The sequence below is a fragment of the Scatophagus argus genome, chromosome 16 (assembly GCF_020382885.2).
Source record: "Scatophagus argus isolate fScaArg1 chromosome 16, fScaArg1.pri, whole genome shotgun sequence".
NCBI classification, from domain to species: Eukaryota; Metazoa; Chordata; class Actinopteri; family Scatophagidae; genus Scatophagus; species Scatophagus argus.
In genome coordinates this window covers 2,247,224-2,263,445 of record NC_058508.1, presented here as the reverse complement: position 1 = coordinate 2,263,445, position 16,222 = coordinate 2,247,224, and the positions used below count along the sequence as shown (strand labels likewise).

Genomic DNA, 16,222 nt, shown 5'->3' with positions numbered 1-16,222 from the left:
GAAAGTGTCGAAAGAGACGACTTTGTTGTGATTGGACCCTATATAAATAAACTTAATTGAAAAACCGAATAGCGTTCTTAATGAGTGACTGTATTGTTATTGGGAAACATTTGGCCTGGTGAACAAAATGGCTTTGAAAAGAACAGAGCTTGTATTGATCACATATGTTCATGCTAGAATACATGTTTTGTAGATTTTGAGGAAACTGCATAAATCATAACATTCTCTATTTCTTTATGTCAAAAATTTGGTATATGTGCTAAGTTTTATAGTGTCTTAAAACATCTTTACCAAATCTCACTTGTATGCATGCAGGCCAGTGACTGTGAAACAGATTGGGTTCCAGCGCTGTTTGGCGTAAAACGCCATCCCGACACTGTTTGCTATCTATGTTCCAACTTAACATAATGTAAGTTTAACTGCTACCTTAAGTATGTGTGTTTACTATTTTCTGGTAATGTTTTAACTTTTTTGTTTTGTAAAGTAAGATCAGTTGATTTCATTAAATCATTAAAATAACTTCTTTTTTTTAACACAATGCTGTTGTACTAAAAGCAAGCGGTTGTTGGCGTCGCATTGGGTGACTTCATGGCTGGTGATCCTCCATATGTAGAAGATGCGGTCCTCTTTTCAGAGACTGAAAATGAGCTTCACAGTTTGTTGAATATTGCACTGTTAGTAGTAGATGGAGGCTGAAAACTCAGGCTATCCATATCAGGAGGAAAGGAGAGTTTTATGTTTAAATGAAATCATTTTGGCTCAAAACTTCTATCATGCAATGAGAATTACGCAAATTTAGGATTTACTCTAGATTACCTTTGAAGAAGGAATATCTTGATGATCTTGATCTTGACTGTAAAACCTATACACATATGGATTATTCTTATATTTGTCTTATTTGAGATTATGGTGCAGGGACCTGGGGTTTTTGTAAGTTAAAAAAAAAAGCGAAGCAGTTCAGAACAGAGCTATGCGCTGTTTCCTGGGTGTACCTCAAAAGGCCACAAAACTTGCATCATGTGGTGACACCAGGGTGACGTTTTTTATTGAGATCTTTAAAATAATTGTTCTTAGACAGGGGGGTTTGCAAAAAAATATGACAAGGCAAGTTTGTAGTATAGGGACATAAATCACCTGGTAGTTGTCACCCTTAACCTGAGCAGAGCACAGAGGTCTATCTGTGCTTATTGAGATGTGGTGGAAAGCAGTAGCTTGCACTTAGTTCCAGAGGAAAATGGAAAATGTCACCTGTGTGATCCAATGAGGTAGAGAATGAAATGCACTTTTTGTTTCCCCAAGATTTTGGAGTGTTTCTGTGAGCATTTGTGAGGTCAGGCACTGATGTTGGATGAAAAGGCCAGTTCGTCCCAAAGGTGTTGGATAGGGTTGAGGTCAGGGTTCTGTGTGGGCCAGTCATGTTCATACACACCAAACTCATCCAACCATGTCTTTATGAACTTTGCTTTGTGCACTGGGGCAGTCATGTAGGAATAGAAAAGGGCCTTTCCCAAACTGTTGCCACAAAGTTGGAAGCATAGCATTGTCCAAAATGTCTTGGTATGCTGAAGCATTAAGATTTCCCTTCGCTGGAAGTTAAGGGCCTTGATACATTTTGTCTATATAGTGTATCACAATTTTAGACATTTTAGAAAGACTTTTTCTTTAAATATGTATAGAATGTCCTGGTTTTCTTTGTCTGATGGATATAGACTTCATTACCTGTTTACAGACAAAGTGATTGCGTTAAATGCCCGCCAACAGCGTAGGAGGGCACTTTATGTTTGATGTGGTAAAGGCACCGTCTGTGGCGCAGATGTGCCTATGCTGTAATGGCTAAGGAGCAGGACTGTGTTCCTATTTGGTTTGACATCGTATGACATGTTTGAAGTAGTTCAATATTTGTTCTTTTGCTTTCATTATTATTGTTCTTGTTTGTTATGTCTGTAGTGTCGTGTACCTATTGTTGCATGACATGCATTTGATTATCTGGCCACAGAAATCTGTGTCACTTATTCTGAGGCAGCTTGATTAAAGCCAGCAATAATTAGAGGTCTGCAGCATGTAAGCACAATATAAACAAAGTCATGACAAAAATCAGTGTGCGGTTCAACAGGCTAGAATGCATCTAACATTATTATCTACTATAATGTTACAGCAATGCCACTATAATGGCAATATCAAATATCCAAGTTCTGTATTGTATGGTCTCATATTAGCCTTTGGTGACTACACTGAGGTGCCTATGTGTTTGACGTATCCACATATCATTTTACAATGAGGCTAAACCTGGCAACCTGGCCTACCTTGTTAAGCTATTTTCAGTATGTAGCACTAAGATTAAGGTTCCTTATCCTTTCAGAAGTACTCTAAAGTCTCACACTAAAGTCCTCCACTTCTATAAACTACATGTTCTCATTTTTGCTACGCGTTTCAACTGTAAACTAGTATGTCACCAAACATCGTTGTCACTTGTGTGATTAACCCTGAAAAGACCCCTGTCTGCAACAAATGTCACAGTTACAGGTTATTGTTCTCTAAGTCTTTTCACTATGTGGTTCCTTTATCAGCATGACCTTGTGGTTGTCCCAAACATTATGTAACTCAGGAGATAGGAAAACCATTATAACCTGCTGTACTTCACACCCTGAGGGACGACACAATGCTGTGAGAAGACAAAAATAAATGATCCCATGGGACAGACAAGGAGTGGAGGAGCAGAAGACAGACAACAGAAAACAGTCTGCGACAGTGCAGAGGGAAGAATAATGGGACGCCAGGTCTCTGAGGCAGTGGGCGAGTAGAAGAAATCAGATCGGACCAGCTTGTACGTGCTGCTGTGTACAAGAATGGTTTTTGGTATGTGATGTTGGTTTAGTGTGTATGTGTGTAAAGAAGGAAGAAAGAACAGTCATAATCTGATGTAATACTAAAGGTGAAAGGGGCATAGTTACATGTGGAAGAAACTGGATGATCAAAAAAATCAATCATTTGAATTTTATTTTCAGATGGCAACCAGTCAGTACTCACTGACACATTGACTGACTTTGCTTGGAATCACTTTTCACACACGCCTTGTTGGACTTGGGACTTGAGCTGCATCATTACCAGTGAAAGCACAGCAGACCATGGCGTGTCAGTGCCAGCGTCTTGATTAGTACAGCAATGTGGTGTGGCAATGCGCTGAGCCTCTCGAGGACCTTTATGATTCAGCCTCATGCAGAGGTCTGTGGTTTGGCCTTCAGTTAGCAGAAAAAAAATTGAATTTCTCACAAGAAAGTCATTATCTTGAGTCCAGCTTTCAGAATTGAAAATCAATTGTTGACCGGAACAAAATTATATGAAAAGGAAAAAAACTTGAAGCCACTTCTGCAGACCAGGAGAGACTTTTTTTTTTTTTTAAAAAAAAAAGGACACACTGTCCCTTTTAAAGAATATATAAGAAGAGGATTTGGAGCCTTAACACCTCTTTACAATGACCATCACACTTAAAACAGTCTCCAGGTAAGACACATATGAAGTACAGGTCCACCTTTCCCCTACAGTCGGACATGGTCCATAATCCAATATGATGTTTGATTTTTCAGTTGCACCAAAGGGCTCCAATCAGATTTCAGGGCTGGACTTTGTCTGGCCACCCCTCAGACACTCCCCTGCATCAAACTCAAAAATAATCCAGGTCAGGGCACTTCCAAACACTCAGCATAAGTCAAAGGCTCAGTCACAGTCTAGAGACAGGTAAGTCATTTATAAATTATACAAAACTAACTGGCTAAATTAATCGTGGCATTCATCAACATTCTGAAAAATGCGCAAATTTATTTTATTTAACTAAAAATCTGTAACTCTGCTCTCAGTGTGCTTTTTCATACTCTCTCTACTTAACCACAAAAAAATACTATTACATTATGTGAAAGTGCGGCATGGAGGCTACAACATTTTAAATGGGCTGAGCTAATAGGCCTACTTACTAATACCAGTGCTGCTGCCACAGTGAATAATTAGACTAATACTGGCTGCAGTGTCCTCTAAAAGTTTAAGCTTAAAAGACAAAAGTGATCCATGGGTAGATAAAATATGACTTAATAGAACTGACAGAACAAAATTTAATTTCATTTGTATGAACCCTATGTTCATATTCTATATAGAATAGTTTTCACAGTCAGATGTTAAAAAACTCTGTTTGACAGACAGGTCATTTCTACTATGTCTGTAATAGTGTTTTTGTGAGCCTATCGTATTCACATCATCACATTCAACATCAGTTTGGCAGAATGTAGCCTAACTAGTTTAGACTCTTAACCCCACCCAAACAATCAGTTTTAATTAGTGAAAGGTAATTAATTCTACACGGATAAAAGGGGCCCTGGAGTTGAAGAGAATACCTCTGGCATCACAAGTATTTTCGTCCTGTCTTCCCGTTCTTGTTATCCTTCACCTCTCCTTCTCACCCTCTTTAAATTAAACCACAAAACACACACACACACACACACACACACACACACACACACACACACACACACACACACACACACACACACAGACAGACAGACACTCCACAGCCGGGTGGAACGGGATGCTGCCTCTTGACTGGAATAAACCTCCTCTCAACTGGTATAAACCTGTTCATCCCAGGCGCGCGCGCCCTGTATACACATGTGCTTCGTAGCGCGCATTCACGTCACGTCACGTCCGACTAGCAGACTACGGGCCTCCCACGTGAAAATATAGTTCAAATTAGCTTTACTCACATTTTTTATGGTAACATTCACGTTGCAAATCATTATGCTGAATTAAAAATACTGAACAGCGATTTCTATTAATAAAAACCTCAGATTATGTTCTTGTTTTCACCGGCAAAGAAATAGCGCAGTGAGAGCAGTACAAGCAATACTGTTTTCAATAGTGTTGCACGCGTCGCTGTGCGGTGCACGTGTGTGTGTGTGTGCGCGCGACGTGGTGCAGTGTGTGTGACAGAGAGAGGGAGACCGCGTTTCTCGCGAGGGACGCCCTGCGCGTTCATGCTGGATTAGCGCGCCCGCGCTTGAATACCGGCTTGAGCCGGTAAAGAGCTGCCAAAACAGCCAGGAAATAATTCACAGAAGACAAAAGATGCAGTTGGCGGTGGTAGAACTAAAAGAGACCAAAGCAATATCGGCTTTACCATAAGCTAGTTTATTTTAAGAATGAGCAGAAAGTGTCTTAGATATTAGAATTTTAAAAAGAAAAAGCTTTTCTACGTAAATTATTGCTCTCTCTAGCTCGGCAAATAGGTCTATACATTATATAAAACGTAAAGCCACAATGCAATGACGACGAGATAGAAAACCCGGCTTTGTCGCACCAGAAGGCTACTTCTCCTAACATCTCTCGTCAACAGTGCCGGTAAGTAAGATGTCAAACTTGGCGAGTCCAGCTGTAGGATGCTGTCTAGCCTGAGCTCACTGTGGAGCACAGCGGTTCTGGCAGTCAATGTGGTTCCGCTTTTTTAAAGAGAAAAAGATGTATTTTTTGTTGTTGTTATCGTAGAAAAAAGCAGCAGAAGCAGAATACATTTTTTAATGATGTCATGTCAGTGACACTTTAGTAAACCTGTTTAATCACCACTTATTACAACGGAGAGAGAGACAGACAGGCGCGCAGATAAATCGTCTAAGATTAGAAACATGTTTACAAGTTTAGTCCTGGTTTATCAGTGAACTAGAGGATCAGTGTAAACGCAGGACTCATGTTAGCTGTTGAGCTGTACTTGTCCTCCTGCTTGCCTGCGTTGGTGGGTAGGAAACCCCTGGGATGCAGCACGTTGACATCATCCCTCCTCCTCCTCCTCCTCCTCCTCCTCCTCTGCACTGCGGTTAGCGCTCTCTGTCGGGTTTCCCTTTGAGTATGGCTACACTCCCTGATTTTGTTTTAGTGCTCACAAGTTTTTCTCTTTTCCTGCGACTAATTCAGTTGAAATTTCTCAATGAAAATTGGAATGTAGCAGTTCCGTGATTTTAGTTTCTTGTGCTAAGAGGGGAACATCTTGACCCTTAGTGTTTTTTTTCATGTTCCCTCCAAACAGCATGACGTAGTTACATTAAACATTTGAAATAGCAGTTAGTGGGAGCTACCTGTTGTTTGAGAGACATGACCTTTTGTCACAAACAAAGGAGCTTCGAGCAGCCTGAAGTGAAGAAGGGATACTCAGCCTATGTTTGGACATTCACAGGCGTCTGTGATGGGATAGCCTACTTTTTTTAAGGCTCACATATCCTGCCATGTTTGTGTGTGACTTATCAGCTCACGGTCCCAGCTGGTGGCTTATCCGAGCTCCTTTGTGGAGCTTCTCATGGTGAAAAAGAGTTGCTCAGAGGCACAATAGAATTCATAGACGACCTTGAGACACTGGAAACCAAAGATTATCTTGTTGTGGGTACATGACGTCGGAGGTAAAAGTATCTTAAGCGGATTAATGTGGCACTTTGATAAAATTCCAGTAATATTATCATCCAGAGGTCCTTGAAAGGGCATCCCCAGCAAAAAGGGGCAATCATATATTTTCACTACAATTCCATCCGAAAGTACTGCAGTGAGTGTAATAAAAAAAAAAGAAAATCCAAATTCTTGTCAAATGGGGGATCCTGAGACATCTCTTTTTCCAATGGGGGTCCATGGGCTAATATGTGACAGTTTAAAGGTCCTTAATGAGAAAAAGTTTGGGAATCACTCAGAGACTTGTCAGTCCCGCTTAAAAAAATCAGAAGGATACAATATATTGTTCTGGTATGCGCATAGTTAAAGATATGACACGTTGTCTCAAAGCAGTATTGGTTTTGGAACACCCACACTTGGTGAAAGCTGACTGCCCATGTTGCCGCAGGAAATCATATTAGATTTAGCTTGACATTTCCTCTCTGACCCGTGGGGTTCAGTCATGCGTCTCTGTGACTTTTCAGTTGCACACAGCAGCCGCACCCTCAGTGATGAAACATCAGCACTAGAGTTACTCCCATTCTGTGTGCTTAACAATCATGAATCATCTGAATCATTTAATGATTTTTAATGAAACACAGGTTTTCTCTTTCTACTGCTCTCTTCTCCGCCGCCTATACTGTATGTCACAGTCCAGAGGGAGAAGAGTTAGTTGAAAAACCACCAGTACTCAGTTTGATTTGTTGTGACAATACCATGTCACAAAGTTTCCTGATGAAAAGGTTTCTTCATCTTTTTCAAACAACCTCCATGTTTCATTTTAAACACGTCCATGTTTCAACATTTTTCCAAGCCTGATCTTAAACGCACTTCCTTGTTAACATATGATGAGGGTGTCTGCATACTGAATTCATGCTCCGTGAAACGCCTCAGGTATACAACATCTGATTTGACATAGATGTCACTCACAGAATGACCTCGACCATCATGTTGCAACCTCACGTGGCAGATGAGTTAACGTTGTTTTAAAGACGTGGGCTTTTTAGTCTCTGTAGGTCATTGTTTGTTTGTTTTTTCCTTATTTTTTTTTCTTTTATTAGTATTTGGACCAGTCTCAGTACTCTCATCAGTTGTGTTTCTGACAACAGCAAGCAGCTGTTTTCACAAAAAAAATGTCTGCCAGTTTGTTGTAGAGTTCTTCTGCCCCCTAGTGACCAAAAAATGAACAAATGTAGCTTTAAGTAGGACTTCAAAATGAGAACACATGTCAACTCTGTCTCTCTCTGTCTCTCTCTCTCTCTCTCCAGGTGACCTGCTGTAGCCATGAGGGTGCCCAGTTACCACCATTGTTTGGGTCCAAATGTTTACCCAGCGGTGCCTGATGGCGGCTGGGGCTGGGCTGTGGCTGTGGCTTTCTTCTTTGTGGAGGTCTGCACCTATGGGACCCTCAAGAGCTTGGGCGTCTTCCTCCAGGATCTGATGGAAGAGTTTGGGGAGAGCAACAGCCGTGTGTCATGGGTCATCTCCATCTGTGTTTTCATCTTTACCTTCACTGGTCAGTCACTTTTTCTTGTCTTGTACTTAGTTTTTTTCTTCTTTTTTTTCTTTTTTTACTGTTCAGCCTCAAAAATGGCAGAATCCAAAGTGACGACTTTGGGTTGTTGGTTTATCCAGTCAGCAGTCCAGAACCCTAAGATATTCAGCTTAGTATCACATTAAAGAACCACAGCAAATATTCATCATTAAAGAAACTGCAATCAGACAGTGTATACGGTACTTTATTTTGTAAACTTTAGACTGAGCAACTAGTCTTCTAGACTTTTGTATACATTAGACTAAGCAACTAATCCTAAACTAATCTTTCCAGCTCTAGATCCTTGTATTTAAAATATGTATTGAAAAACTGTAATAATAATAGTCATTTATCTAATTATGAATGGTTTATAAAAGCTGTACACCATTCATATGCATGTACAGTCATCAGTGCAAGCAGATATTGTCTGCATCACACCTGATCAGTTCAACAGATCACTTGTGCAGACGCTGTACAAGTTATCAGGTGAAATGATTATTGAGATGATTTGAATGAAATGGCTGTATTGTCTTTAACTCTTACTCTAGCTCCCCTGTCCACCGTGATGAGCAACCGCTTTGGCTATCGACCAGTGGTCATGATGGGAGGCTTCCTCATCAGCCTGGGAACCATCACCTCGGCCTTCACCAACTCCATCAATGAGATGTACATCACAATCGGCATTGTTTCGGGTATTTATTAGACTCATACAACCACACCCATCAGTTCATCACCTCCATATCTATCTATCTATCTATCTATCTACCTATCTGTCTGTCTGTCTATCTATCTGTCTATCTATCTGTCTATCTATCTATCTCTCTATCCATTGATGCATCTCGTGTCTTTGTGTCTCACTGTAATATACCATTTCCAAAATGAGAATGAATGTTGCAGTCTTGCAGATGTGTTTGTCTTGTTTAACAGCCTGTCATGAAAGAGCTAAAGGGACTCCTAGCAGTGTGAACAACAAATTGTGAATCAGTCTACTTCTTCCAGAACTGTCCAATGACTGAGAGGTGATCAGCCTCTTCTAAACAACATGCAGTGTGGGGTACTCTGCTATCCTAACTCTCTAGGAACGACTGGCAGGACAGAGCAGAGCAGGAAAAACTGAAGGAGCAAAAATATTCTCTAAAAACATTCTCAAGAACACTAAATTCCCTTTCAGATGGGGATTGATGCAACAGCAGGCTGAGGAGGATGGAACAAATTGACTGAATTAAAGCAACAGATTGGTTGATGAACAAATTGGTGAATGAGTTTCGCATCAGAACATATTAACTTTTTTTTTTTCTTGGACAGAAAGCACTGCTAGCTCTCCTACCGTGATTACCATGTCTGCCTCTGAAATGGACCACAGCTGACAATCCCTTCTCCTCTCTCCCCCTGTCTCTCTTTTTTGTCTTTACATGCCTTTTGTCTTTCAGCAGCAGCTTTGGCAAAGTTGAATCATGTCACACAGCCTGCAACCTTTGACAAAGAAGTCACCTGACATCTTGATCTTGACACATCCTCCCCATAGCCACGCAGTGTTCCTACCATGCGGGCCAGTGGCTGTCATGCCCCTTTCCCCTCTTTGTTTACAGGCCTTGGCTACTGCCTTACGTTCCTCCCCACCGTCACCATCCTAGCCCAGTACTTCTCCAGACGACGAGCCCTCGTTACCTCCATCGCTTCCTCAGGAGAATCCTTCGCCATATTCGCATTTGCTCCCCGTGAGTGACAGTTAGCGTTAATATGACCTTTATTATTACTTACTGTAGCCCATTATGTGAAAGATACACAGACTAGCTTTTTCCATGGCTTTCAACCATATCTAGTCACTGGATGGAGTTTGCTCAGTAGTCATGAGGATGATTCAGATGTCAGTAGGAACTTTGGTCATGTGATAATATGATATTTGATAAGATAAAGGATATTTACAACTGATTCACTGTCCCAGAATGTCCCAGATGGCTTTTGGTTAAGACTGTGGTTATCACTAACCTCAGTGATAAATATATTTTGCTTCCTGTATATATGTTTTTAATGTGAATCAGCAGCAGGAGGAAATGTTGAGTTTCCATTATGACTAACTTGATCCACTTCTGATACCACAGGAGAAAGAACAGGAAACTGTGCTATCAAGCTGATATTAGTGAGGTCAAAGTACAGTAACACTGGATTTGGTTTTGCTCGATGTGATGTGTTTCATAGCGTTATGTTCCTCGTGTGGAAGGGTTGAGCCATTAATTTAATATCAATACAATAACACAAAAGAAAACATTGCGATACTCAAGTGTGTCGACATGTTATTACACGATTAACCTTAGCTCGATGTTAGGGTTCACATTAATTTCTGTTAAATTTTGGACAACTGCACACTGGGCCAACCAGTGTTGTAGAAGTTGATTAACTAGTCATTTACTAGTCAAGTAGTAGAAATCCCTGTCATATATGATGAGCAGCTCTATCCACTGAGAAAGACAGTGAAACAAGGTTGAAAACTCCAGAAAAAGCTAGAAAGTGGACCTTTAGTTTAAAAAAAAACACCAATAACCTATGCTGTCCTTCCTTCACAGTCTTCACTTCACTGAAGGAGCACATTGGATGGCGCTACTGTCTAGTTATCCTTGGCACCTTTCAGGCTTCTGTGATTGTTTGTGGACTTCTCCTTCGTCCAATCATTATTCAGCCAGAGCCTGCAGAGGAGGAGGAAGACGAAGCAAGTAAAGAGTCTCTCTCTTTGAAGCAGCTGGAGACTGTGTATGAGCTGGAGAACGAACAAACTAGAACATCAATCAGTTCAGGAGTCTCCCGGGGCTCAGAGGATTCAGGTGTCACCTCCCTCTCTGCTTCAAACGTAGACCTGCGCACCGCAGGAGCCGAAGCCAAGGCTCTGATGGAGCTGGAAGTGCGGGACAAAGATGGCCAGGTGCTGTCACTTTCCACATCTTCCACCTCAGTCAAGAAGGAGGAAGAGGGCGAACTAGGAGACGTAGAGGCGGGTCCTCTACAGCCCTCTAGCTCCAAACTCCTGGACTTCTCTGTGCTTAAAGATGGTGCCTTCATCTGGTATTCCCTCTTTGGCTTGTTTGCAACGTTGGGCTTCTTCGCCCCACAGCTCTACGTCATCGAACTGAGCAAGAGCCGGGGCGTGGAGCCCAGCATGGCCTCCTACATGCTCTCTGTGATGGCTGTGGCTGAAATCTTCGGCCGCTTGTCCATCGGGGTGGTGTTAAACAAAGTTAACTGCAGGAAAACCCTGGTGCTTCTGGGCTGTGTGGTTGCGCTGTGCCTAGTGTTGGTGGCCTTCGCTATCGTGTGGGAGTTCTGGGGTCTGGTGGTCTGCTGCGCCCTCTACGGCTACTTCATGGGCACCGTAGGCTCCACTCACATCCCCATGCTGGCCGAGGAGGACGTGGTGGGCATCCAGAAGATGGCTTCGTCTGTAGGAGTGTATGTTTTCATCCAGAGCTTTGCCGGGCTGGCAGGGCCCCCGCTAGGAGGTACAAAATCCTTTACTGTATGACTTCTCTCTGTTTTCACCCATCAGTGCAGCTTTCTGTCGATCCTAACAGCTGGCTTATCTTTCTTTGCAGGTGTGTTGGTGGATGTCACGCAGAACTATGGCGCTGCCTTCTACTCCTGTGCAGTGGGCATGGGCATCAGTGCCATCTGCCTGGCTCTGGTGGGCCCAGCCAAGTCTGGTATGTGTCAAAGACATAGCAAAAACAAAGAGAAAGGCGGGAGCCCGGAGGAAGAGGAGAACATGTCTCAGGACAACGACCAGCTGGACTTTTTGGAGGTGGACTTTGCCCCGGAGACCAGTCCAGTCAAGCAGGCTGTGGATCAGAAAAAAGGCTCTGTAATATGAACCGGACCACAGCATGACATCACCTCATAGCCAACGACTCACCACCAGGGCCAACAACAAATACAGACACACTGTGAGAGGCTGCAGGATGGTCCTCACAGTTGCTACTGCTGGCCCCAAATCTCAGGTGTCAATTCTCTCACATTCTGACAAGCTTGAAGTTCCCTCCTTCCCAGGAAGGAAGCAGTCTCTCCTCTGAGACCAAAGGCACGCCCATGCTGAACGCATGAGGTCACACCTACGCCATTTAACAATTTTACACTTCTGATCCAGCTGCTGAGGGCAAGACCTCACTTATATTGAGAGCTTTCACAATCCTCCGTATACTCTAAGTGTGTTTTCTGTTTGAGCAGGACTACCTCTATCTCAGGAAAGAAGTGTTGTTGTCATGGATACTGAAGAGTGATAAACATTAGGTTAGACAAAACAGTCATGATGTTTGTCAGGTGCGTGGGCCTCTGTAATACCATGACTGTGTTGTACCTGCTGCTTCTCGCCCATGACGAGGCATGTATCCTCACTGAAGTCCTGCAACGGCTCATTCATTCCAGCTGCACATTGTGTTGGAAGTGCAAGTGCTGAATTCACGCATGGCAAACACGTGACACAGTCACTTCTTCTCCAAAGCCTGTGCAGTGAAACACACACTATGGCTTCAAAATGTATAAAATGAACAGCAGACAATCTACCTGCATGCATTTGATGCATGGAGAATGATCACTACTGCTAAAGTCACACAGTCATGCAATTTGTACATACAGTTTGTCTCCTATCTGATACGCACATTCATGTAATTGATATTTAATTTCTACCACTACGGAAACTAAAGCAATACTGCAGCAGTATTCACTGATCCTTCAGAATGAGCTCAGTCTCAGTACATGGCTCCTGTATTGTATGATTCTGTGATACTGTGGGATTCATTTGCATGAGCCTCAGAAACTTTTTTCTTTACTCTGTGCTGCTTTGGGTAAGAGCAAAAAACTGTATATCTATTATGCTGTCAAGATCCTGTTGACTCACTGTAGACCGACCTTGTTACCCAGGTAACAGCATACAAAATGAAAAGCAATTATGATACAGTAGAACTTAGTTTACAGTGATGTATTTTCCATAGTGTAGACCTAGATATATGGTCAGAAACACTTTTATGTATGCAAAGGTGTGAAGGAGAGATTTGACAGGAGACCCCATCAGAAGTCACTCCTGCAATCTTAGATCGTCTCCACATGCATTACATGACTTGAAGTTTAGTTCACAAACCTTTCCTTGAACACCTTTAATTTAATATTTGTTTTTTTTAATACAACTTTTTCATTTTTTTATTTAATTGAGTGACAGGCAGGTCCCTGCCTGCTAAATGCTATATTGCTTTCACTGTGTATTTTCTAAATAAAATCTCCTCCAAGCTCAGATGGGTTTTTTGTGTGTGCCTGTGATAGTTTACTGGAGTTGAGACATAATAAAATGGGTCAATGGTCTGCATGGGGAGTGGAACTTACTCAAAAAAGAAACAAGTGCAAACAAAAAGCAGCTGGGGATCCAGGGGAAATAATCCAAACAAAGAAATAATCCAAGAAGGCAACTTGGAAATCACCGGAATCAAAAGCACAGGGAAGCACAACAAACTGACAAAACTCACAAGGAGAACACAGGTATATAAAGACAGGTGAACACAATCAAGGCGGGGCAAACAATCAGAAAAGGAGGGAAAACAGACAAAGACAGGAAATGAAGAACTAAACCAAACACAAAGGGTGAAAAATGACAAAACAGGAAACAAACTAAAGAAACTCCAAATCCTGACAGCGTGTGGGTGTGTGTGTGTTAGCTATGTTTGGGTAAATAAGTTACCGTGTGTCACCAGCTTCATATAAGAAAAAAAAATGCAAATGCTAAACTAATGGTGCTGATGGACTGTTGATGTTGAACACTTTCTGTCACACTTGAGACTAACATGAGGTGAGGCAATAAAATGAATTCTGGACTCCTGGACATTTAAGTACATATGTGTATACTTTGTAGTTAGAATACAACATTTAATGCATGCATTATATTATCATAATATCAAATATTACATTACAAAGCATATACATTCAACACAGCCTTTCATGATGAGAATTTCCCCCAGGGATCAATAAAGTATTCTGATTCTGATTCTGGATAAAAAAAAAAAAAAGGTGGTAAATGGATCATATCCTGTCACTCTACTGCTAATGTCAGGACACAAATGAAAAACATTCCTTGATAACACTCAAAACAGATTAATGTCAATTATCAGCAAGTTTAATTGTGCCATTTAAATTTCAAATTAAAAAGTGGGTATTGTGTGGAAGCTGTGGGAGATAGGAAAGAGTAGCAAAATCCTGACTGACTGGGGCTGTCACAGTATCAGATCTTCACGATAGATTGTCGTGGTCAGACAAATCCAAAATCTACAGAAAATCTATAATTCTATTTGTCAAATCAATCTTTATGCATTTTGTGTTTGGTCTCTTTTGAAAAGACAACCAGATGAACTGATAAACAAAGGGCTAACATCTGCACCGAATTATTTACACAATATTATCACATATGTAATAATAACATGATCTATTTTTGAATTATATATATATATATAATATATATAATGTAATAATAATACATTTACTTAAACCTAAAGTACAGGTTTTAATCCGTTGCAAACACTTGACTGAGCGCTAACATGAACAGGCTAAGTGGAGCCTACTTAAGCACATTTTGTGTAATGGCAGTTCTTAATCCACATCATTTTTAAAATATATTTACATTTCAGTGCAGGTTGGTATGTTTGGAAAGCTGCATGTTGACAGTGATGTTCACAGCAGTGGCTGAGATGCTAACTTCACTAAATGTTAACAGGTCCTGCACTTCTAAATGGAAGCTCTCCCAGCCAGTCATTCGATGCTATCAAAAGTAGTGAAACAGCGCCCTCTACTGGCTGAACACGGTAGTGTGTCTGATACACATGGACATTTTCTATGAGGGCACACATTTCTCTTTCAAAAGCTACTAAATATGTAACTCACTGTTTGAGTCTATGTACTGATAATGACCTGTGCCCTCGTATTGTTAAAAATATACAGACGCAACACTTCTGTAAGTATGAAACCTGTGAAATCCTGACCCAAGCACCAGCGATATACGTCCATGACAGGCAGAGGGCATGACAGTTGTATTTTTGGCTTTTTTCGAGTTCACACTCGAGAGCAAAGGCTGAGAGTTTGTGATTCCATCATATAACATGACAATTTTGCTGCAAACAAGATGGGAGACATCAGCCCTGATGGACATCTGTATACAGGAAATCACATGACACCAGGAAGTGGCAGCCATTTTGCTATTTTACAACTACAACTGAAGTCTTTCTTTCTTTCGCAATTCATTTTTTAATCTTAAGAACAATAATCTGAGTCTTCATTTCATACCCATCTAACTGTGACAGGATGTAACGTTTGTTTCATGTTTGTTCATGTTTATGCGTTAAACATCGTCAATGCATACATTATAAATTACATTAACATTTGACTCCAATGTGACTATGCAATATCATACATGGTGTAACCTCAAAAATGTGAAATGGATAATTATTTGTATTGTTTAATTAAGAAATCCACAGCTTACAGTAAAAATATAGTTTACCAGAGTGAAACAGAGAAGGCCTACGAAGACATTAGAATTGGAATCAACACACGTGTGATAGTTCTAGATGTAAGTCCAAAACCGTGGGCCTGACCTACACACAGTGTGTGGACAGGAAATTACTTTTCGTAGGTAGACTGTTATATAATTACACCATAATCAAAGCTAGCCCCGACCCTGCTACGTCACATGATATCATTATGACTGCTTGTAGTCATGTTATGCTACATCAGAATTCCCACATCCCAGCTGAACTGTATCAATAATTCACTAGTTAGTTTATAAGTATCTCTTCTTTCCATATGTATTGTGATAAAGATAACACTCATATTATTTGTTTTTATTCCATAAACAGCCTGACTACCATCAGCATGTCTAGGAGTAAGGGAAACACACAGCCTTAATGAGAACAAGGCCAAATGCTTTTTATAATTCGGGTAAATCCATTGGCCTATATAAAGATGGATGATGCATCTCCATTTCCTCCCACTGTACAAAAGTGCAGCCAAATAGTCCTGGACATGTTAAGAACTACCAAATGACCGAAACCATCTTTGGGGAAAAAAATTATTTGTTGTGTACTTTGTGTTTTTAGTTTGGCCCATGTCCTATCTGCTAACATGGAGAGGGAGGGGTTTACGAGCTGCACCAGAGCCAGCCACCAGGGGGGGATGTTTCCGCCTTCAATTTTGGAGAAGTCTCATGTCGTCCATTATTAT

General features: G+C 41.2%; 1 protein-coding gene across 4 annotated transcripts; it reads left to right on the top strand.

Moving 5' to 3' along the window:
* The first annotated feature begins 3,643 nt into the window (after nucleotides 1-3,643).
* On the top strand, nucleotides 3,644-13,256 carry slc16a6b (solute carrier family 16 member 6b). Of its 4 annotated transcripts, none has more exons than XM_046415642.1 (6): nucleotides 3,644-3,735; nucleotides 7,719-7,966; nucleotides 8,533-8,676; nucleotides 9,574-9,702; nucleotides 10,549-11,475; nucleotides 11,569-13,256. In XM_046415642.1, exons 2-6 carry the CDS (start codon nucleotides 7,735-7,737, stop codon nucleotides 11,841-11,843), a joined length of 1,707 nt encoding a protein of 568 aa, XP_046271598.1. In that variant the 5' UTR covers nucleotides 3,644-3,735; nucleotides 7,719-7,734; the 3' UTR covers nucleotides 11,844-13,256. The 4 variants fall into 4 exon arrangements, with proteins under 4 accessions (XP_046271598.1, XP_046271597.1, XP_046271600.1 ...); XM_046415641.1 differs by lacking the exon at nucleotides 3,644-3,735 and adding an exon at nucleotides 4,981-5,382; XM_046415644.1 differs by lacking the exons at nucleotides 3,644-3,735; nucleotides 7,719-7,966 and having other exon boundaries at nucleotides 8,539-8,676; nucleotides 9,415-9,702.
* Nucleotides 13,257-16,222: the final 2,966 nt, after the last annotated feature.

Bases quoted from the DNA above. Each gene is read 5' to 3' on its own strand.
- slc16a6b (XM_046415642.1), top strand. From the start codon at position 7,735: ATGAGGGTGCCCAGTTACCACCATTGTTTGGGTCCAAATGTTTACCCA. The intron at 8,677-9,573 runs GTATTTATTAGA...CTTTGTTTACAG, and splicing joins CACAATCGGCATTGTTTCGG to GCCTTGGCTACTGCCTTACG. The intron at 11,476-11,568 runs GTACAAAATCCT...CTTTCTTTGCAG, and splicing joins GGCAGGGCCCCCGCTAGGAG to GTGTGTTGGTGGATGTCACG.